At 51.2% G+C, this 23858-nt stretch overlaps 1 protein-coding gene across 3 annotated transcripts in view; it reads right to left on the bottom strand.

Annotated features, from left to right (window-relative positions):
* Positions 1-23858, bottom strand: part of EVL (Enah/Vasp-like) — a 146368-nt gene that overhangs the window by 42289 nt on the left and 80221 nt on the right. For all 3 annotated transcript variants that reach the window (XM_073895872.1, XM_073895873.1, XM_025869374.2), the window contains exons 2-3: positions 13157-13325; positions 6995-7172 (exon numbers count right to left, since the gene is read on the bottom strand). In XM_073895872.1, the coding sequence (XP_073751973.1) occupies positions 6995-7172; positions 13157-13325 (347 nt within the window). The remainder of the gene's footprint in view (positions 1-6994; positions 7173-13156; positions 13326-23858) is intronic.

The raw sequence follows: 23858 nt of genomic DNA, 5'->3' as shown, positions 1-23858 counted from the left end.
GGGCTGGATGGACAGGGCAGGGAGGGCAGGGCTGGATGGGCAGGGTAGGGAGTGCAGGGCTGGGAGAAGTAGAGATGGAAAGAAGCATCCCCAGGGAAGGAGCAATATTTGAAAAAGCTTGGCATCCACCCCTGTGATGTCTGCCCTTTCTAGATTTGTCCTTGGCTACGTGCCCGTATTCTACTGGTTGCATAGTGTTTGAAAAGACCACAAGCTCATCAGAAGGCTCTCCTTGCCCTTCTCCTTGCCCTTCTTGTCACATTTGGTATCCTTTCTTCTTTTTCTTTTTTTAAAGATTTATTTATTTATATGGGACAGAGAGAGCACGAGCCTGAGTGGGGGCGGGGGAAGGGGCAGAGGGAGAGAATCTTGAGCACACTCCCCACTGAGAGCAGAGCTGGACGCAGGGCTCAATCTCACGACCCTGACATCACGACTTGAGCTGAAATCAAGAGTGGGATGCTTAACTGACTGAGCCGCCCAGGTGCTCCTGGTATCCTTTCTTCTTTTAAAAAATATTCCCGAGATAATTTAGAATGGTAACATTTCCAGCCTGCTCAAACCCCAGAGCCATGGAATCCCGCCTCTCTGGTTTCTGTCCATTTTTAAGGCAGGGGACAGTAGGGGGGGGGATGCCAGGGCCAGCAGGCAGCAGGGAAATGCCCTGGCCAGACATGCCCTTGAAGAGGGGGAGGAGGGTGAGGGGGGCCAGTGGCAAGCCACCCCACCTGCCATCTGCACTTCTGGGAGAATCTAGGTCGTCTAACTCTGAGATCACCCTTCCCTCCTTTAAGAAGCCAGATGAAGGAACAGCCAAGGAATCTGTGACCTACCACCACAACTCTAGATACTGAATTTGAACAAGTTCCTCCAGTGGAAGCAGAGGTCCAGAGAATGAAAGACAGTGTAAGAGAGGATTTTCTTCTGCGGCTGTGCAGACACGAGGAACAGTAACAATGCCTAAAACACAGACAACGCAGACCCGACTTCACAGGGGCCTGCCAGGCAAGGTACATTTATGATCTACCCCATGCCTGATTCCTACCACATGACGCCAGACTGCCTCCACTCATCTGCCCAAGCAAATACAAGATCCCGTTGTCCTTCGAGGATGCACACAATTTTGGGAGTGGGAAGTCACGCAGGTGTGACTAAAGGTGCAGGAAGCCCACACTCGACCATGCTGTCCTGCATCTAGTACATCCACTGCTGCAAATAACGGAAAAATGAAATTGCCAATTAACGTCTGCGAAATGTTCACCCATACTAGCAAACAAAAGCACAAACTGAAAGGATACGTTTTCCCTTGCCTTGTGCTTACTAGGATTAGCAAGAGTGTGAATGCCCAGTGCTGGGGAAGGCTGGGGCAGAAGGCGACTGCCATGCGTGCCAGGGAAGAGTATCAACTAGTACACTCATTCTGGGAGGCATTTTGGCAAAACAGATCAAAGCCTTAAAAACGTGTATATTGTTTGACTCAGAAATATGCCCGAGAAGTAACTGGACAAGTGTGCAAGGATGCACCTGTACGACACAAAGCATACATACAAATACGTAAATGTACAAGAAGGTCCTCCATTACACGAATGTAACAGTGAAAAATGGGGACAGCTTTTAGGTTTAAAAGCAGAAGACTGGCGACATCATGGTGCATCATCTTACGGCACCCAAATGTGATACTCTGGCCGCTCAGATGGTGTGAAGATCTGACTGTCTTGGCATGGAAAGACATTCGTAGCCTAGTGCTAAGTGTGAAAGGGTTACGGACAGTATGTACAGATTATTTCCGAGGAACAGCTATTCACTCACATATGAACACAAAAAGGTCTGGAAGGATGTATATGAGTGTCAACAGCACTCATCTCTGGGTTGTGGGATTACAGGCCATTTTTGTTTGTCTGTATTTTCTCTTTTCCATGATAACCAAGCACCGACTTGCTCAGGGACCCCAGATGCGGGGGGGCCCTGCAAGGGGTGAAGAGGGCACCCCTCCACTCCGGTTTCTGCAGAGGGCTCTTGCCCGCTCCCAGCAAGGGTCACAGCGACATGGTCCCTCAGCGGTGAACGAGAACTCACTCCTGACCGACGCTGCGCACAAAACTGCTAGGACTTACAGAGATCTGCTCAAGTCTGTAGCCCTCTTTCCCCAGATGGGGAAACCGAGGCCCACAGAGAGGTCCACGTTTAAGGTTACACGGTGGGTCAGAAGCAGGCTCACAGAGAAGCATGTAGAAGCTGTTGCGTTTATAAGGCTACTGAACTGTGAACTGGTATCTGCTGAGAATACGCTTCAGGGGGAGGAAAGCCAAGCCAGGCTGGGGTGTCCAAGTCCAGCCTGTAAACATTCCTCCCCTCGCCCGGTAACCGGCGTTACCCAGGTGGTGGTGTGCTCCCACTAAGGACAGAACCCAGAGCAAGTCTAGGGAAATGCTTTCTGGAGCTGACATCAGTGACCCAGGGGTCGTGATGATGTGGACCCAGGACACAGAAGCCCGAGTCTCCGGCCATCCTGTGAGCTGCTGTAATGTGCCATGAGCTGTGCTCGCTGCCCAGCCCAAGCCCCTGTGATCCCCAAAGCGAGAAGACCACAGCTGGCCTTCCTCTACGACCTCCTGAGACGGAGTTGTAGAAAAAACACTGGGTATCTAGCCAGAAGCCCGAAATTTGTGTCCCAGTCCCACTGCTAGGTTCTGGCAGATGTGCTACCTTTTTTAATCTCCTGTGCCCCCACCTCCCCGTCCACATAAATGTGTTTAACAGTGGCTGCCTAACTATCTCCTGGGGATAGAAGCCAAATTATAAGCACTTTAGAGTGTAAGGAAGTACTTCCTTAGCCAGATAAGGTCTTTCTGTGGCCCTCACCCCCCGACCCGAGGCTGTTTGATTAGTGTGGACCTTTCCTTGAGAAGGGCAGGGAAGGGGCATGTGGGAGAGGTAGCCTGGTAAAAAACAAAGTGCCCAGGCTTTTAAGAGAAAGTATAGATATTATCGTTATTACTCTGTGTCATCCAAGTAGGCCAAAGAAGCTTCATTCTGAGTTCCTACCTTAGCACAGGCACCATCCTTGGCCATCACACCCCGTGATGTAGCATCCAGAACCCCAGAAAAGCTGAGCCATACAGTGTGTGAGCCAAGCTCAGTGAAGAGCAGGGGCCATCAACCTGCATGGACAGCGGTGATCACAGCGAGGAAGGACCCACCATTTCCACCGACGGGGGCTACACGGAGGTAGTGCTCCTAAGACAGCCACCTCCCCCAAAACCACCTCCACATGTCAGTTCCTGTAGAAAAAGCCCCAATAACCCAGTGATTGCCCCTGGCCACTGGGATCATCCCTGAACCCAGAGACTGTGGGTCCCCAAGAGAACCCTAAGCTGGCTTTGCACCCCTGTCCTCCACCCAGGGAACTGAAGCCACCGAGTTCCCGGGTGATTACTTTATTTATTTATTTTACTTGCTAAATGGACTTTAGGCTCTCTGGGTTGGGGCCTGAAGTTGACGAATGAGTCTCTGTAAGGCACTGCTGAAGAAAAATGGATTTTGTGGCTACAAGGAACGATGTCAGCAAGCAGATCTTCCAAGGGTCCTGTGCCTGACCATCACTTCCATGTAGGCATGAGGCAGCACAGATAGGACTGTGTTGTGCCCATTCTTTCTCTAGAATACCCTTAAGAATCCTGGCCAACAGTGAGCCCCACAAGGTGGAGAGAGGCAGGAAGGAACAAAGAAGGAGCACAGGCTCGTGGCTCTCTGCCGGTGGTCAGCACACGGACAGTGCAGACTGCTGGGCGAGCACAGCTCTGGGGTGGAATCAAGGGAAGTCACCTTCCTCCCTGAGCCTCAGCTTGCTAACCTAGACGTCATCTGGGCCCTCCTCTAGCAGGGCTGTGGGGAGAGTCAGGGGAGAGGAGGGGGCGTGAAGACCGTTCACTACACAGTGCTCGGCATCCATGGTTTGCTCTGACGGGTGACTTTCAGGTTTGTATGTAGGCATCTGGTATCTGCCAGGCTCTAAAGACCCCGGAGGGGCCCCCACTCGGCGGAGGCGGAGGTGGGAAATGCCCAGCAGGACTCAACGTGAGGAGACACGGAGTCTTACAAGGCACAAGCCCAGAGGCCTGCCAGGGGGTGAGGCCTGCCAGCGAGGGGAGGGAGGAGCTGAAGGAGAGAACCTACTGGGCCCTTGAGTCCTCTCCGCAGCTCTGCAGTGGGACGATAATCCTACGTTACCAGGAAGGAAACTGAAGCTTACAGAAGATGACCATGTTTAACAAGAACAAAAGGCAAAGAGCCAATATTATTTGCACTCCTATCACATACCAGGCACCAGATGCTAAGTGCTTTATCAACATCTCAAAAGGAATCTTCATAACAACCCTGGGAAGTTGGGTCTATTATCCCAGGGCCACAGGTGGCAGAACAAAGACTTAATATAAGATCTAGCTGCCCCCCAACAAATGCTTTTTACGCTACAGCCAACTGCCTCCCACCAAGGGAGGGTAGGCTGGGATTTCCCGACACAGAGGGGATTCACTAGAAAACAGCACAATGATCTGGCAGCATGAGGCCTTCTGCAGTGGCTGGTGGACAGAGGTGGGTGGATCCACGTGGCACAGCCGCACCGTGCAGTGGTACACGGCAGTCACAGGCAGCCAGCGAAAGAGGTGACCCACTCCCCGGATGACTCCCGCAAACACAATGCCGAGGGAGAGAGATCAGATACAACGTATGCACCGTATGAAGTACACACACAGTGAAGTTCAAACACAGGCAGAACTGCTCTGTCATCTCAGAGCTGTTGTCCCCCTGTCCTGGGGGGAGAGGGGGGAGGGATATGGTCTCTCTGGGGACCTGCGGGGGTGGGGGGGTGCTGGCATATACATGTATAAAAGCTCGTTGAGCCACACGCCTCCAGCTGCTGAATAGTACAGTCAGTAGGTCACACCTCAGGTGAAGGGAAAGCAAAACTCGCTCAGTGGGCCAGGATCTCCTTCCACCAAAGGTCACATCTGCAGAAGCAGGAGATGGGGCCTCAGCCAATGAACTGGGACAGGCCCCTGCTACTCACAGTGCAAGCTGCCAATTAGGCCACCCTCACACGGTGGCCCCACCCCTACCCCAACAAGGGCGTTCGTCCAGCCCAAAGGAGGCAGAGGAGGTCGGGGTTCCTAGCTGCCATGGGTGAGTGACTTCCTCATAAGGGTCACAGGTTTCTCATTTGGAAATGAGGGTTGTATTAGCTAATATCCCTGGGACTATAGTAAATTTAATAAAACTAGTAGTTTTTATTTAATGAGCAGTTGCTTCGCAAGGGTTAGCTGTCTGATTAAATTAAAACTTCGTTTTTGACCCTCAATGTGTCCACCTGTACAGATCAAATAAAGCTGAACTCTCACATCCTGGGGCAGGCGAGGTGGTTCAGATCAGAAACCCCAAACCCAGTTCACTTCACCAGGAAGTACAAGGCTCTTGGGTAGAACACAGTTTAATAACCATGTGTTGGGCACTGCTCCTGTCACTCAACACAGCTGTGCTCGGGCAGCTTCCCCACCATGTGTCCCAAGTCTCCCACAAACCGTGGAACCTTGCTGAGGTGGGGCAAACACAAGCCCCCGTTCTGTGTGTGACCTGACCCATGGGGAGCACACTCAAAACATGTTCTTTGTTTACTTAGAAAAATTCTCCTAGGGTTCACACTGGGTCCCAAAGCTGCCATCTGTCAGGCCCAAGAGGCCTATAAAAGCCATCTCTCTCTAAGTACCACATCCCCCACGTCCCACCGCGACGCCGGCAGCGGCCACCCTGGGAGTGACACTACGGACAAGTGCCAACACCGGGTGACTGCTGGGTGTCGGGCAGCCTCCTAAGCATTGTACACTCTGCCCACTGAAACTTAAAAGCCACCCTTTATCACTGCCATCTGACAGATAAGACAATTGAAGCCCCGGAAATGAAGTAACTTGTCCAAAGGATCCTCAGCCAGAATGTGGCAGAACCAGGACTCAAACATCAACCCTGTTCTTGACTAGCTCTACCAAGGTTCAGACCCCTAGCAAAGCACAGGACCGTATCCGTGGACGTCAAGACACCTGGACCCGGGAAGGCTTCTGTGTTCCCTCTGAAGCTAAGGTTGCGAATTTCCAATAAAAGCCACATGCATTCTTGCCTCGCTTAGAAACTTTTGCTATCCCCACCCTGCCCCGCTCCCTCCCCCAGACCCACTGTCTACCCCAAGTATCAAGCCTGCCCATCGTCTTCTAGGTCCTTGGGGCCCTTCACTGTGAAGTTTCATGCCCAGCTTCTTTCCTGTGTGTGCCCGAGGCCCCAGAAACACTGCAGTGCACTCTCCTACACACACTGGGCTTTCAGGCCTGGATGCCTTTGCTGTCCCCCCTCTGCCTTGTAAGCTCCTCCTCACCCTTCCAAACTGCAGCCTAGATGTCCCTCTCTGTGTTCCCTAAGTAGTCCACCCATACCTGTCTGCAGCACTCACCATGACCCATGGTGTTAGCAGGTTACGAATCTATCTACTCAGGCGTGTCTTGCGCAGGACGCCATCTATTCATTCCTTATCTATTCTGTCTGGCCAGTTTCTTACACTCAGTGAATATTTAGTAAAAGTTCATTAACAACACGAATGCTTGAATTCAACAATAAATTGTTGCTCATTTCCTCCCACCTCTGCTAAATACGTGTTCTAGAATACAGAAGGAAGATGGCACACGTAAAACATATCAGGATATTTAGCTTCAGGAACACATCAGTATCAGTACAAAGTGGTATCTCACAAATGGCAAGAAGGTGTGAACGCCATCCTCTCCTCCTTCAAACTGTTAACATGTCCCTTCAGGCTGGAGTCAGGCAGCAGGCCTCTCCGAGAACCCACAGAACATCAGCCTGATGCGCTTGTGGGGCTGGGACACCAGGGAGCCGGGGGAGGGCTCAGGTCAAGGAGAGGGGTCTCGGCACTGGGCCGAGACAAAGCCCCACTTACCTCCTTCTTGGGAATTCATGATGTTCAGGGCAAACAGCATGGCATTGGAGAAAGTGGTCGCCTCTTCCTTACTTGCAAAGTTCAAGCCGTAGACCTGGCGGGCATCTCGCCACTGGTGGAAGGTCGGCGTTGCCTGATTGTACTTCAGCCCTTTCACGATTGAATAATTGATCACAACCTGGAGGAGAAAAGAGACAGAAATACGTGTAAATAAATACGAGGTAAGTAAATGAGCTAGAGAGCACAGCTCCAGGGCAGGGATACTGTGTCCCTTGGGGCTACCAGAGGACAGGGAGGTTGGGGGGGGTCAGGAGAAGGTGACATCGTGGCCAGGCAGCTTTTCAATAAGACCCACAGAATGGTGAGGGTTTGAGAACCAGCTATTTCATCTCACTAGCAATGCGGCATAGTCACGCCCTCCAGACGAGAGGCCTGAGCTGGGAGTCAGGTTCCCAGAGTCCAGGGGCTGGTCCCTCCTCCCAGCCATGTCACCCAAGGCGGTCATGGCACTTCTTAGGGGCCCAGTTTCTCCAATTATAAAACGGGGATAACAATGCTTTACCAACCTAGTGGGGTTACTGGGAAGGCCACACTGCGATGCATACCTTATCTAGATTTCTAGGCATGGAGACCCTAAAGGCAGGATCTTCTAGCCCTATCTATGCCTCCCATTGCCGTGTGCACAGTGTCTAGTACTTAGAATGCATTAATAAATGGGTTACTAATTAAAAGGATAAGTCAGAAAAGTTAATGCACCGCACAAATGCACAACATTATTAGTCAATCAACAAACGTCAACTGTCTACAGGGAACAAGCCAGGCCCAGCGGGGAAAGGTAAAGTAGACCAGGGCCAAGCCCAGGGCTTCAGGGGCTCCCAAGCAGTCGGGGCAGCTGCTCCAGGTCGGCCTGAGCTTGGAGCTACTCTCTCAGACATCTGACAGAGAAGGACTTCCAAGTTCTTCAAGGTGAGACATAGTAAGTGCGGCTCAGGGAAGGCAGTGGGAGACCTGGAGTGGTTATTCTACTCGGAGTCATGTGAACCAACCTCAAGGACTTATGAGCCATCAGTTTTCTGGCCTGGAAAGTGGGGATAGTGCGCCGTGACTGTGGCATGGCACCCCCATGGTCCGTTGGGAGAGCACACAGTAGGCTGTCAGTGAGTGCTAGGGATATGGTGAGCTCCCTACAGAGTCTGCCGGAGCCTGTGGGCGATGTGGTGGGAAGAACCTGCTTTAGGAGATGTTTAGGAGGACTGCTCAGACCTCCTCTGGCTCAGAGGCTCCATGGTTCTGTGATCTGAAGCTGGAGACAGCTTTGTCTCCTATACCCCAGTGCCCCCCCCCAGTCAGGAAGGGGAGCTCAGGAAAAGATTCAGAGATGCAAAGGGACGTGGCCAAGCCACCTCGCTAGTGGGCTGGGCACTAAGACGTGACCTCCGCTTTACCACTCTCTTCTACTCTCCTTTCGGCTGTGCTCTTGGGTAAGGCCAGAGGACAGCAAATATGGCCAATATCCACAACAGCTTTTTTTCTAGGTCTTGGCCAGGTGAAAGGTGGGTTTGGGTCATCCTATAGTGGAGAGAGAGAGAGTGTGTGCAAGTGAGCAGGCGAGCCGAATCAGCTAAAGAAATGCAATTGTTTCACATCTTGACACAAGGAAATTTGGGCCAGCGTCTATACCCAGGTTCCTGGGGTGGTTCTCTAGGTTTAGCTCCAGATCCTCAGGGAAAGGGCTGGAGGTTTTGTGGTGTGTATGCATGGTAAGGAGCATAGTGACCTCGGGTTAAAATGCTCTTAAGAGAGCACACTCATGGTGGTGTAGAGACCAGAGGGAGGCAGTAGACCCTGTTCCTTTCTGCCACAGGAAGACCATACCAGAAGTTCTGTGTTCAAGCGTTTCGGTTTTTGGTGCTGTACTTTTAGTGGACGTTACAAAACCAGAGCAAGCCGGAAGGAAATGTTTTCAATGGAAGGAGGGCTGGAAACCACATTATATCAAGAATGGCTAAGGGATCTTGAAGCAAGATTAAAGAAGACTCCAGTGTGTCACGACCGCTGCGAATTGTCTATTTCGGTAAATGTTCGGTGCACACTTGAAAAGACTATATGCCATTGTTGGCTGTAGTTCCCATAAATGTAAATTAGGTCAATTTTTTCTCTCTTTACTTTCTTTCTACTTGTTCAGTTTCTTGGAGGTTATGAACCTTGGGTGATTAGGACCTCCAACTCTGCTTCTGGATTTGTCTATTTCTGCCTTTAGAGCCGTCCAATTTTGCTTTATATATCTGAAAATGTTAGATGTGTACAATTTTCAATTGACTCTTTCATCATTGAAAATGTCCTTCTTTACCTTTAGTAATACTTCTTGTCTTAAAGCCTATTGTATTTAACATTAATATACTCACACCAGCTCCTTCTGGTTTGTAGTTTGTCCTTCTGGGGTTTGTAAGGTTTGCCTTTTTCCACTCTCCCACGTTCAGCCTGTGTCCTTATCAGCTTTATTTTAAAAATAATTCTCCAAGCTCTGGAAGGACTGATCTGGACAATTGCTGAAGGATAAACTTATTGTATTTTATTTTATTTTAGAGTGAGAATGTGTGAGAGAGAGTCCATGAGCAGGGCGGAGGGGAGGGCCAGAGGGAGAGAGAGAGTGAGAATCCCAAGCAGGCTCCACCCTCAGCGTGGAGCCTGATGTGGGGCTTGATCTCACGACCTTGAGATCATGACCGGAGCCGAAATCAAGAGTTGGGTGCTTAACCGACTGAGCCCCCCAGGCACCCCAGGATAAACTTATTTTAAAAGGTCCTACTTTTTTTGCTCAAGAGCCCATGGGTATCATGTTTGGGGAAGGGGTATAGGACTGAGGAGAGGGCCTTTCTTGTCTTTCAAGGAAAGGCTCTGCAACTCCAAACACTGTCCAGCATGTTTTTTTTTTTTTAAGATTTTATTTACTTATTTGAGAGAGAGAATGAGATAGAGAGAGAGAGAGCATGAGAGGGGGGAGGGTCAGAGGGAGAAGCAGACTCCCTGCTGAGCAGGGAGCCCGATGCGGGGCTCGATCCCAGAACCCCGGGATCATGACCTGAGCTGAAGGCAGACGCTTAACGACAGAGCCACCCAGGCGCCCCATGGAGCTCCTATCTTCTTCCTGATAGTGTCCACACAGTATTCCTAGCTCTGTCTCAAGGGTACAAAGAAAAGCATGCCTTCTCCTCCCCACACAGCCTGACAAAGGTTTAAGGACTGTGGCCCTGCCCTCTTCAGTTTTCTTCTCTTCTGGGAAGTATCTCTTGTGCCCCCTTCAGCTGTTCCACAGGGAACACTGCTGGCAGACCTCTCACCAGACCAGATGCCCTCCCCCTTACAGATTCCAGCTTGTGGCATTTACGTTCGGTCCCAACGTTCTTGGTGTAGTCTGACCAGTGCACAGCAGAGCAGGACTATAATCTCGCTTCTCCTGGGCTTCTACCGTTAATTCAGCCTGGAAACTCACTAACATTTTTCGTGGCCATAACTCATTCTAAGCTAAAAATCTTTTGATATTTTTTCACCTGTAATGTAAGATTCAGGTTAGCCCTTAGCTAATGATACTACAATGTACTAGTCCCTTCCTCCACAAATGACCATCTGCTTTTACACCTACTTATTTAGCAAAATGGGGGTGATAAATGCTAATACTGTTATCCTCTGGGGTTCCTGGGAGACTGAAATAGTAGACATGAAAAGTGTTCCATGAACCATAAAGCACCTTAAATGTGTAAGATATCCCGAGTTGGTTATAAACCTAACACCCATGGGTGCAGGCCGGCAGGGCATTACCTAACCTTGTCAACATCAAATCATCAACAAAACATCATAAAATGTTTAACCTTGCAGTCCAAAGACACTGGAAAACAGATCTGTGAAAATCAATCTTTTCTCCCGAGGTCCACAGAAGCTACTGTGGACCAGGCTTCCTGCCACTTTCTCTAATACCTTGGCTTACTAAGAATCCCTTGTATGTTGCTATGTATGTATACTATGTATGTACGTACACCTCATCCATTTGGGGAAAAGAGTCTCAACCACATTCTAGGAGCCTGTCTCTTGAACATGCAATTCCAGGGGGAAGGCTGTGCTGGTAACTTCTCTGTCAGACTCTGGGAGTCTCTTAGAGTCAACACAGCCTCGAATTTACCCAGGAGGCCACTGAGGACTGCTGACAGTCCCTCCCCGCGTGGGGAAAAGGTCTCCTCCCACACAAGCCTTGGCATGTGGCTTCTGCTGAGGGCGGCTGTGAGGTGCCGAGGCTCCTAAAACACGGTGCGGGTCGGTTGCAGGGAAATCTGATTCTCCAGTGCTGTGGCATTTCCAGCACACCGTGGGGCTTCCTAGTGTGTCCTGGAGGGCAACCATGAGGTGCGAAGGGCGGGGGAAACTTGTCACAATTAAAGAAATCACTCAGGGAACACCCACTGTGATCTAGGAGCTGCACTAAGTCATGGACCTTATGGCAAAGGCACATAGCAGGGAGGTATTGCCCTGCCGGCCTGCGCCCATGGATGTTAGGGAAACGTGTGGATGCTTCTGGTTGTCACCATAACAGTCGCCATATATATCCTGCAATATATAGCACAGCATACCTCTAAAAGGCAGAGACAGAACCAATGAATTGGAAGAACAGGGAAGGAGCTTCCAGAAGGTTTCTAGAAAAACCTTCCTACCAGTAAGGCTCATTGACAAGGGAAAGCGATGCCTCTGAAGGTACCAAGAGTTCCAGGTTGGACCTTTCACCAGGGGTCCTGAAGTGGGGCTGTCCCTTTCAGCCACAAGAATCTGAAACTTAACAGGGCCACTTTGGCCAAAGCAGAAACCCATTCAACAGGCAACATACTAAAAATAGAGTCCCAAGTTTTTGTTCTTTGTTTTCTAATTGCTAATGTGCTGATTCTTACAGAGATAGCAGCTAACCTGCTGCTCGATTTAGCAAGGCCTTGACCAACAAAGGATGCCAGGAGGGGTTTTTCATAAATGCTGAAACCGCAGAACTGTTACTTTCACTGCTAAAAATGTCCTTGTCGATCTCTAAGGAGAGAGCAGAGGCAGAACCGTGAAGTAGTAACCAAAGTCACTGTGGTGAAGCTACGCAATCCCTTCTTCCAAGTCTCTGTTTCAGTCTGTGTCACGTCAGATTACTCTTAGTTATGTGTCCACGGCTACTTCTTCTTGTTCTTTTTTTTTTTTTTTTTAAAGATTTTACTTATTTATTTGACAGAGAGAGACACAGTGAGAGAGGGAACACAAGCAGGGGGAGTGGGAGAGGGAGAAACAGGCTTCCTGTGGAGCAGGGAGCCCAATGCGGGGCTCGATCCCAGGACTCTGGGATCATGACCTGAGCCGAAGGCAGACGCTTAACGACTGAGCCACTCAGGCGCCTCCATGGCTACTTCTGACAGAGCTGGACTTGCATTTGCACAGACCTACCGGGTACACTCACAAACAGTCTTGTCTGATTTGCCCAGGAGGTACCCTTATGGACAGAAATGATCCCAGATTCTTCAAATCATTTTTTTTTTTTAAGATTTATTTATTTCAGAGAGATAGAGAGAGAGAGAGTGCATGAGTGGAAGGGGCAGAGGGAGAGGGAGAGAGAATCTCAAGCAGACTCCACACCCAGCACGGAGCCTGACTCGGGCTCGATCCCGCGACCCTGAGATCATGACCTGGGCAGAAACCAAGAATCAGACGCTCAACCAACTGAGCCATCCAGGCGCCCCCAAATCATCTTGATATTCTTTCCAAAGTAAGCCTTGCGGGCTGAGGAACCAAACATCTTCACAGCATGTCACTTACGGCTGTGCAGGCGGAAGGAGACATTAACACAGCCCTGGAGTATCGTTTTCACAGCTGTTTCCCGTCTATTATTTTATTCTAATATGATCATAACACAGTGAGGCACACAGCGTGTGGATTACTGTCTCTGTAAGACAGATGTGAAAAATGAAGTTCAGAAAAGATAGCGTGCTCATGGTCTCCTACCTTGGAGTATGAGAACACGGAGGCAGAATGTGAACCCGGATCTTTGACTCCAAATCCTGACCTTATTTTTTTCTAACCTCTTTTCACTATACGTGCGTAGGGAGGGGTGTGCCCAGGAGTCTGGCCTGCTGCTCCAGTGCTCACCTGCTGGTCCTGAAGCTTGACCCCGACGACTCTGAAGGTGTTGCTGGCAGTGTTGTGGTAAATGTTGATCCGGCTGAATCCCTGCTGGCCAGGTTTGATCGGTACCCATTTCTTACTGGTGTCATCGTAGACCATCACGGAAGCCCGGGCTTGGCAGATACTCTGTTCACTGCAGACCAACAGAAAAGCTAAGCGTCAGCCTCAGCTACAAGGGAGGGAAGTGGGCTTTCCCTTTTCTGAAATACAGGCCAACTGCTCCTTGATACAAAGAGCGTCCACCTGTCTCTGGAAGGGCTGATCTCTGAGATGAATTTCATCCTCCAAAGACCACAGGAAGTAGAGAGGAGGTTCTGTGCCAACAGCTTCCATAGCTTAGAAAAGACTTACAGCTTTCTTCTCAGGGAGAAAGTGCTTCTAGGCACTGCATTAGATAAGACACTGCATTAGATAAGACACTGCATTAAAGCACCTAAGTGTCATGACTCAGGACACAGTCATTCACTGCCCCCATTTTGTAGACGAGAAAAGAGTGGCTCAGAGACTTGGGAAGATTCACAAGGTATTCAGGGATTAAATTTGGGATTTCCAACCAGTTCTGTTGACTCTAAAGCACATGACATAAATAATATTCTTCACAACATCCAACAAAACGATTAGATGATCTTCTACAGAACACTGCGATATATATAAAACTAAATAGACGGCTGCACCCAACTTCGCTGAAGACATTTCCCAAACAACTTCATCTGTTCAGAACATGACAGAAAACCAGGGAACAAACACTAGAAGCCCTGGAGAGACAAAATGGTCATGACCAGGGTGTTCAGAGGGAGTCTCTCAGAGCCCACTGGCCTCTTCATTCACACATGAGCCAAATAATCTTGAACATGTAGTTTCTTAGTCTCTAGCATATACGAATGCCCAAATTGAAAAGGTAAGGCATGCTGTTATAGGCAGGCAGGCCCACAACAGTGAGGAGTGGAGGTTATCAGAAAGCAAGGCCATACAGATACAATTTAAGAATCAGAAACCATATTTAAAGCCCAACAAATTGAGGCCAATTAGTACAGAAGCAAAAGTGTGTATAGTCACGGATAATCATAACGATGAGACGAAGTAGTTGAGAAAAAGTCATGTTATGTCCACTTCACCATATTTAAGAAGACAGGAAAACAAAATATTTGAGAACGATCCTTCTCCCCACCCCCCGTGGTTGGGTGACAAAATAGTGGTTTCTATGGCATGAGCCCTCAGTGACTTGGACACCTCAACGTGGCTTACACAGTCAGTTCCTAAGTGTTCCAAAGGCCTGAGCTTCCTCAGGCCCCAGCTGCCACGTGACTCAGACAGTGGTGATCCGGTGTATGGACTTATAATCTTAACGGCAATTTTGTGTCCGGTGCATATACGAGCCTTCCCACATATCTTCCTCCACTTGGCTTTATAGGAACCTCTACACACATTTCACAGCTGTCCAGCCACTGACTTAATGTGCCAGTGCTGGGTCTCCAATTTCCTGCTGGCCCCCCAGCTGTGCTCTGGGGTTCAGGAGTCTCGCATGTGCTTGATGGCAGCCGGCCACGCCGTGTGAGAGCTCTGTGGTAGGCAGATGTATCGGAGTGAACTGTAAGGGTTTGGTTGTACAACTGTGCTACTTCCCCCCCCCCCATAATTCATCACTCATTCAACAAATATTTAAGGGGAAATCAGTGATGATCAAAATAGGCGTGGGTCCTCCCAGAAGATAGCCATATTAGGGAGAAAAAAGAAAAAAACAAAAATGTGGCTATGCTTTGACTTCTCTGAGTTTGGGAGCCCGAAACCATGTATTTCTCAAAAGACTATACTAAGGAGGAGTCCTCCTCCTCTGGCTACGTCTTTGGGGCCCTGTTCTCATGAAGTCTAGTAGAAGTGAGAGGAAACTGTCCACAGAAGCAGAAAGACCTTGGCTCAAATCATGGTTCCATCCCAATGTGAACTGAGCACAGATCAAGTTATGGGCTAAATTGTGTCACTTACAGCTGCTGACACACTCCGTGGCTAAGCGTGAATAGGCAAGCAGGTGTGTGTTCCTGATGCTCTCAGGAGCTAGGAGAGATCCCGAGATACGCAGCAAAACATGGACTTCATAAGTCAGAGGGATCTGAGCTGAAATCCCAGCTCTACCGCCTGTTGGCATGTGACCACGGAAGCCCTCGAGAGGATTCTGGGGAAGCAAATTGGGAAGATATGGTGTGATGGGCAACGCTTTCTAGAATCCCTGTGTGGCAGCCACTGAAGTGTGCCCTTCTGATCTCCTTCAAGAGAACCTGTTGTGTGGGGCGCCTGGGTGGCTCAGTCGTTAAGTGTCTGCCTTCGGCTCGGGTCGTGATCCCGGGTCCTGGGATTGAGCCCCGCATAGAGCTCCCTGCTCCACGGGAGGCCTGCTTCTCCCTCTCCCACTCCCCCTGCTTGTGTTCCCTCTCTCGCTGGGTCTGTCAAATAAATAAATAAATAAAATCTAAAAAAAAAAGAGAGAACCTGTTCTGGGAGCAGAGCTGACCAACGTCCCAGCTGCCGCCTCCCTTCCCCCCAACCTCCCCGAGGCATGCACAGAGGCCATGCTTCTCTGGGCCACTCTCTACCAATGACTAACATAGCAGGGCTGCCGGAGCTGGCTCATTCCTGCCTGACATGTGGCTCTTCCACGGGGGGAACCTTCACTCGGGGCCCCACATCAGCCTGAGATGCCTCTCACTCAGCCCTTGCACCCTTCCTTCTTTCACACACCGCGGACCCGCTTCATGGCCTGAGGCTGCCCCTGCCTGCTCCCTCTGTGCTTCACTGACGATTCCCCGTAAATCTCTTGCACCCTAATCATCTGAAGGGTCTTGGTGTCTGCCTCGTGGAACACTCAGAGTGACATGCCCTGCGCCTACAGCGCAGGTGGGGCATGCCTGTCTCGCGGGCCCAGAGCCTGGCACGTAGCAGATGCTTAATCAACGCTCGCCGCAGAATCTCAGGGCCGAGAGAGGACACTGTCGCGTCCCATGTGGCATGCCTTCTAAAGCAGCCCTACGTGCAGGCGGACTAAGCCTTCAACAGAGACTGCTCCCCAAGGCAGCCCATTTTGTTGTGACGTGGTTTTAGCTGTGAGGCCGTCCTGCCTTGCTCTGAGCGACACGGCACCCACTGTCCCCCAGTCACAGAGGCGTTCTGGGTAGGCCGTGACAGCCCACCGGACAGCTGAAGGGGCGCCTACGTCCTCCCACCCGTTATCCACGGGGCAGAGCTGCAAGCCCCCTTGTCACGCGGGGCACTCTCCTCCAGTGAGTCCTGCTTTGACACGTGTTCCCTGAGCGTCTGGGTCCCACGACTGGGTAGGATTTTTTTTTTCTTTTTTAAAAGATTTTATTTATTTACTTGACAGAGAGAGAGAAGGAGAGCACAAGCAGGGGGAGCTGCAGGCAGAGGGAGAGGGAGAAGCAGGCCTCCCGCCGAGCAGGGAGCCTGATGCGGGGCTTGATCCTAGGACCCTGGGATCATGACCCGAGCCGAAGGCAGACTCTTAACGACTGAGCCACCCAGGCGCCCCTGGGTAGGGTATTTTCATCTTAGTCTGACAAGCACAGATGCCAGTGAGTCAAAAACATTTAGTGATGCAGGGACGAATATGACAGTTCTTGCCCTCAGACAGCTCGCAACTACCCCGAAAATGATACAACTCATCACACACTTCAGTGAACCTGGAGGGGCTTTCTGAAGAAAACACTGCGTGTGCTTCAGACGAAGAGCTGCAACCCCAGGCGAGCTGAGGACGGGGATGTGGGGTTCTCAGTGGGGGAGACGCACAGCCAGCGTGCTCTGCCAGGAACCGCAGCTCCTGGGGGCTGGCGTGTGCCTGGGGTCACCACACATCTCTTAGGGTGGCGTGGGGGACAGTGGAAGGTACCCACTACTGTGCTTGCCCCTAGTAGGTGCTGGGACACCAAGAACGAATTTTCTTGTTCTAATTATAGCCACGGCTCCTTGTTAATACTTCAGGTTCAAATTGAACTTGGAGTTCCAAAAAGCCCTATTCTTTCTTCCCCATTTGAATAGCGCTTGCTGATCTCAGCTTATTTTATCTCCACTAACAAAACCTAAATGCAAGAAAATACCCATTTCTTTCACTTAAGATTCATTTTGCTTATATCCCTTTGGGATGTTTGTTTTAATAAAATCTTGATTGCCACCCAGCCCAGACATTGTCTCTGAGCTCCACCTAGACAATGGTCTTCTCTGCGTCTTCCCTGGATATGAAAACTCTGTACTATCCACAGGCATCAGACACTTCATTTGTCTACATCAGTTATCATTTGAGGGCTGTCAGACAAATGTTTTCTTTTTTAAAACTATTACTGAATGAACGAATGAACTATTTATGAAAAACCTACATATAAAATTCCCTTTACTAACTGAAAACAGACAGTTCCTCCTTCCCCCTCAGCAGGCTGAATATAATCTGCGCCTGTGCCCACATGGCCTCAAGAGCTCCCCACCCTCCCCGGCTCTGAGGAGCCCCAAAGTGCATGCATGAAGCTGGGGGGAAAGCTGAGGTCAGTTCTGAGGGGGGCTTCATCTCTGACAGGCTATCTTTATGTGATCAAAACAACGAGCTGATTGGTGGGGGAAAATCAGTCAAAATACAGTGTTTGATTTGTTTCATATGGTGCCGCATCACCCGGCTGGTGGACTTTTCCCCCTGGGGACCTAACAGGCTGCTCTGAGCAGTAGGAACCACCAGTCTCTCTCCCAGAAGAAGGTTCTCTTGGAACAAAGTGGTCCCATCCCATTGTCATCTGGGCTTTTGCAGTCAAATGCTCTACGACTGAGCTATATACCCCCTTATCTGGGCTTTTGTACAGGTATTTGTGGGCACAGGAATTTTGTAAAATATTGAAGCCTGTCATTTCCCTCCTAGTGGCAGGTGAGACATTCACGAAGCTTTGAAGAAACTTTTTGTCAGGAGCTTAGAGGAGAAAGACTGTGTGATTCTGGGCCTCGGTTTCCCCATCCGTTCAAGGCTAATCTGACCTTGGGGGTCCATCAGACAGCAGTGAGTACTTTTTTTTTTTTAAAGATTTTATTTATTTATTTGAGAGATAGCAAGAGAGAGCAGAGCAGGAGGGAGGGGCAGAGAGAGAAGCTGGCTCCCCGCTGAGCAGGGAGCTTGAGGGGCTTGATCCCGGGACCCTAGGATCATGACCTGAGCTGAAGGCAGACGCCTCACCGACTGAGCCACCCAGGCGCCCCCAGTACCGAGCCCAGCCCCAAGCAAGGTCTTGTCACTGGTTCAGCATTTAACCCCTTCAGACCACACATCGGAGACTGCTACTGAAGATCTGTTGAAATCCCTCACTTAAAAAGAAAAAGAGCAAGCCGCATCCCAAACTTTCTGTATGCAACCAGGGATCTTCCTCGACCTGACATAAAAAAAACCACTCATGCGTTTGGAGAGAAAACTGGCTTGCGGCACAGCCTGCCCCGCAGGCAGCCGGAAGTGCACCTTACGCTCTTGCCCTATCAGTGCTTCTGGAAAAGTGCAGGATCTCTGCCCCACCAGCCGTGGGACTGACATGACTGGGAAGGAGTTTCTGAACTTCTCCCAGGCTCACACACTCCATCCCAGCCACGTGCTCTCCAGGGCAGCAGTGCTTCCACCCTCCAAGTATCTTTCAAGGCTTCTTCAACAAACGCTTAAAGGACAGTGTGTAAATTCAAGTAAGGACAAAGGACGTAAAGCCAAAAAGGGAACAGAGAGGAACAGGGCTAACCACAGACGCCTGCAGGGGAACTAGGTCTGGGGTTGGGCTGGGAACAGTACAGCACTGAGCCTCCTGGCCAGAGGCAGCTCCCGAAGTGCTGTCCCTGCGGCTTATCACAGCACTCTTCAGCTGGTCCTGCTCCTCAGTATGTGCGTCTGCATCCCCTTCCCCACTGGGCTGCGAGCTCCTCGAAGCGGGACCCTGCTGTCTTCCCCTTTGTAACCCCAGTCCCTTGTATGTTGTAGACACTGATGACTGTTTGTTGAACACACAACTCCGAGTAAGTGTGTTTATGACTTACTGAGCCCGTGGGAACGCTCCATTTACAACCCTACTCCATTTATTCTCAGAGGGCGAGTAGCTGCCAAGTAGAAGCATCTGTCACAGATTACCAACGCTGTTCTCTGTCTCATGACGCCTGGGATTGGAGAGTCAGGAAGCTGCAACTCCTGAGGTGGGCCCACCGTGCCCAGTGCCGGGGAGGCGGCCGCCTCTGCGGGAGCCCTTCAGCCTCACCCGCCTGCCTGCCCAGGCCCGGGGAGACAGAAGGCTGTTCTGGGCAAGGGCAGGCTGCTCTCCCCAACCCCTCTGGCCAAGAAGCCACACGCCCTGTCCTCAGATGGTACCTCCCTGTCCCCCAGCTCTGGCAAAGCCCTCTGCTCAGCCCAGTGCCCTGACATAGTCGCCCCCTGCAGACAGCTCATCACACTGTCCGACTCTTGTCTCCCTGGCAGGACTGGGGACTGGGTTCGCCTGGGACTGAACAGTTTCCTGGGAGGCAGGTTATTTGGTACGAAGACCTGGACAGTCCCAGGTAGACCAGGGCGAGCAGTCACCCTCCTGAGAGTGCCTTCTTTATCTTTCACTCAATAGCCATCCCAGGGTTAAGCACCTGATTAAACACCCATGAACGTAGAGTTTGATGTCAGTCGGTGCAAGTGGGTGCCCACTGCCTACCGCTGGCTGCTCCCTTTGGCTCTCCCTTCTCTTCCATCAGGCTCCTGCCTGCCTGCTTCCCCCATTTCCTTGACACTTGCTCATGCTCCAGGCCCCTTTGGAACCTGGCGTCTGTCCCTGACGTACACTTAAACAGCTCCGCACAAGGTCGCTGGTGCGCACTTCCCAGTGCAGGCAGCTGCTCTGCAGTTCTCAGACCTCTCATCTCTCTTACTGAACAAATGCCGTGACAATGTCCATACTTTTGAAAATCTCTCCTGCCTCTGCCTCTGTCTATTCCCCAGCTCCCATTTCTCTTTGGCGGCTCCTTGAAGGCTTCTCCGTTTGAAGTTTTCTACTTGCCACTTACAGGATGGGTGTTAAAGTGGGCCACAGAAAGGCTTAACGAGTCTAAGAATTCCCTGAAATTATTTGCAAAAGTGAGTGTGCAAACTTTCTGAAGGAGGCTTTTACTGTGTTCTCAAGGGGACTTTGCTCCAAAACAGACTGTAAAACCACTTTAAATTTTGGTGCTCCCCAATGCGAACCATTTGGAATTTCTTCTCTTCTCCCTTTGTGCCCATGGTTCTCAAAACTGTGCAGCCTAAGAATCAGGTAAGGTGTTTATTAAAATGCAAAATTCTCAGACCCCTCTTCAGGAGATCCTTCACATGTACAAACACTTGGAGCAGCACCTGGAGCCCCCACAGCACCAGAGAGTAGGATACGCTCCCCGCTCTTGGCCGGCGGCCCTTCACATTCCGTGCCTTGCCTACCTTGTTCGTGAACCCCTGTCCCTATTCTCTATGGCCTCTCTGCCCTAGTTCTTGCTATGCCCTCGGCCTGGGATGCTTTTTCCAGCCTAGCTCACCGATAATTCCTACTCATCCTACAGACTTGAGATACGTATTACTTCCACTAGAAAGCTCTCCTGGAAGCCCCAGGCTGAGTTAGATGGTCCTTCTCTGAACCCAGCTGGCATATCCTGTGCCTTGGCACAGAACAGCTCTCATGGCAGGGGACTCCCAACAGCCTTCTACCTCGGGTCCCTCTGCTGGCCATGAGTGCCACCAACACAAGGACCACTTCCTCAAGGCTTCCCTGTGGGGCAGTCAAAGGCTTAGGCCACAATTCCTGTCCCACCTGTTTGTCTTTGGTGTCTCGAGACAATAGGGCAAATTCTTGGTGCTCTCTGGGCACTGGGCTGCCCACACTGTGCCTGGCACCAACTGTGAGGAAGGGCAGTCTGTCCGCACAGCCCAACTGGCAGCCTGGTGGTAAAACCTGGGCTGACTGCAAAAGCATCCTCCTGACGCTGGGCCAGTTAAACTGTCTTGCCAGTATTACTCAAGAAGTTGAAGAAGAAAGGAGTTCCCTCCGCCCGAGGTGCCTTCTCCCTCCTACGTCCACAGGTCTGCACCTCACCTTTCCTTAAAGCTCAGGCCAAGTGCTACTGCCTTCAGCAAACATCTGGTTCATTCCCATTCATTTGGTAACTACTAAGGGAAAAGCACGCTGCGAGCCTCTGGGGATGAAGAGGACATGTCCCCGCCCTGAAGGATATCACAATCTAGCAGGAAAGATGAACAGTTACGAAATGGGCACATGCTAGTGCCATCACAGGGAAATCATGGGTTCTGCGGGAGGAATCCTCTTCTATAAAACAGAGCCAAGAAAACGTAGCTATTTTTCTCTATGCAGGTGTCCAGTACCCAGTACAGTCCACGTGCTCAACAAGTGTGTGTCTGCCCCTTGCCACCCTCCTTGGCTCTGTGTCCTCCGGTCACTTTCAAGCTTTGGTGATAGCTATTTCTGGCTTATCTTCCTCCCAAGAAGGGGAGCTGCTGGAGGGCAAGCCCCAGTGTGAGCCATCAGCTCCTCCCCACGCCCTCCCGGATGTAGTCCGGGGTCACGGCCCTCACGAGCTCAGGCTCAGCAGCCGCTGAGCGAACTAGTAAATGACGAGGGAACGGGGGAGGCCAGAGAGAAGTGGCCATAAACAAATGTTCCCAAAGCCAAGCACAAACAGAGCCAGACTCTGAGGCAGCTGGTAAAGTCCTGACCTGTTTACTTTCAACATGTAAGCAACGAAAGTGAACTTGAAAAGCGGGCTGAGAATCATCGGGAAGGAAGCTCCTCGGCTGGCACCAGGGCAGCTGCCGTGGGGGGCGGGGGCCATGGAAACCTGTCTGGGCGCTCCGGTGTGCGAAGCTACCCCCCAGCACCACGGCAAGGTGCAGTGGGGAGGGGACCGTCCTCTCCTTCGCCACCCTCTCTCTCTGAAGCATGAAGCGCCCCTCCTGCCCAATGTGCAGGTCCCTCGCAGTCAAAGCCCGTGTGGTGTCATGGGATGCTCAACAACCCTCATGAGCCAGTGATCACATTTGTCCCCATGTTACATGAAGTGACCTGTCCCCAACATGTCTTCCTCCCGTCTCTGGAGGCCTCTGCTGGCTTCTAGGGCTTCACTCCTTCACCCTTCAACTCCGCCTCCACGGACACACGCTGTACCCCTTGCCCCTTGCCTACTGTGCCGGCTCCTCCGGGCCCCTGCCAGCAGAGTGCAGGCCCCCACCTGCTCCACTCCAGCCCCTCTCTCCAGGCCATCGGTGGCCTTCCAGTCACCAGAGGTGACAGACTTGCCCTCGTTCTCATCCTCCTAGCCCCCCCCTTTTTAAAGATTTTTATTTATTTATTTGACAGAGAGAGAGACACAGCGAGAGAGGGAACACAAGCAGGGGGAGTGGCAGAGGGAGAAGCAGGCTTCCCGCTGAGCAGGGAGCCCGATGCGGGGCTCGATCCCAGGACCCTGGGATCACGACCTGAGCCGAAGGCAGACGCTTAACGACTGAGCCACCCAGGTGCCCCCTCCTAGCCCCTTTCTGCAACTTTCTGTTGGCTCTCTGACAGTCTAGTAGCTTGGTTCATTGCTACACTGCTTCTTTCCTGACCAGTGTTTCCCAGTGAGCAGGGGCAGAAAGTCAGGAAAAGTCTGGGTGGCTGGTGCGAGCCACGGACCAGAGGTATTTCAAAAACACAGGCCAGGGGCATCCAATCAACACTGTCCATCATGGAGACGGTGTGGGAAGTGAAGGGAGCCCTGCATCGAAGTCCGAGCTCTGCCCAGGCGTGGCCTGTCATTAGCCACTTGGCTTCAGGGGAGTATATGCAAGGCTCTGTAAAATGAGGGATGTGCTCTTTCTTGACTAGGTTTTAAGTTTCTTGGAGCTTGGATACATCTGAGAAGATAAACAGGAGTGTAGTTTACCAACATGATTAGCTCCTGAGCTACCATCTTGAGTGAGGAAATGTCGGCTCTGGTAATGGCAGATCCGCATGAGTGGAGACTTGGGTGGAATCAGTATGAAGTGCCTCTGCCCCACACACAGAGCCACCATGACCTCTTATTCTGTCAATCCCCACAGAGAAAACCAAGGTCTCCAGCAGATTCTTCACCGTGGCCTGGAGAATCACCTCGGGTTTCCAGGCGGGACTTGGACCGTTGGGTTCTGTCTTGTGGAGCGTCCAGAGCTTGGGCTCATCCCCTGGAGGGGCAGGCGCAGAGCCCGCCAGCCAGGCCTTGATGCCAGGGTAGCTCAAGTGCCAGGCCCTGCTCTGCCGGGACTCTCCTCCAGCCTGTCCTCTGTGTCACCTCCTGGGAGAGTGATCCCTTCCCACTGAGAAGAGGATGCTTCACTTTTCCTTATACCACTTATCACTGTACTGAAGGTCTTTTGGTTTTCTCTCTCCCCCATGAGGATGGTTCTTTTTCTGGTTTGTTTTAAAAACATCATTCAGGGGCACCTGGGTGGCTCAGTCGTTAAGCATCTGCCTTCGGCTCAGGTCATGGTCCCGGGGTCCTGGGATCGAGCCCCGCGTCGGGCCCCCTGCTCCGCAGGAAGCCTGCTTCTCCCTCTCCCACTCCCCCTGCTTGTGTTCCCTCTCTCGCTGGGTCTCTCTCTCTGTCAAATAAATAAATA

This window comes from Callorhinus ursinus, unplaced genomic scaffold, assembly GCF_003265705.2.
Source record: "Callorhinus ursinus isolate GAN/ISIS: 27379988/994484 unplaced genomic scaffold, GSC_fseal_2.0 scaffold8, whole genome shotgun sequence".
NCBI classification, from domain to species: domain Eukaryota; kingdom Metazoa; phylum Chordata; class Mammalia; order Carnivora; family Otariidae; genus Callorhinus; species Callorhinus ursinus.
This window is presented reverse-complemented; position numbering and strand designations above follow the sequence as displayed.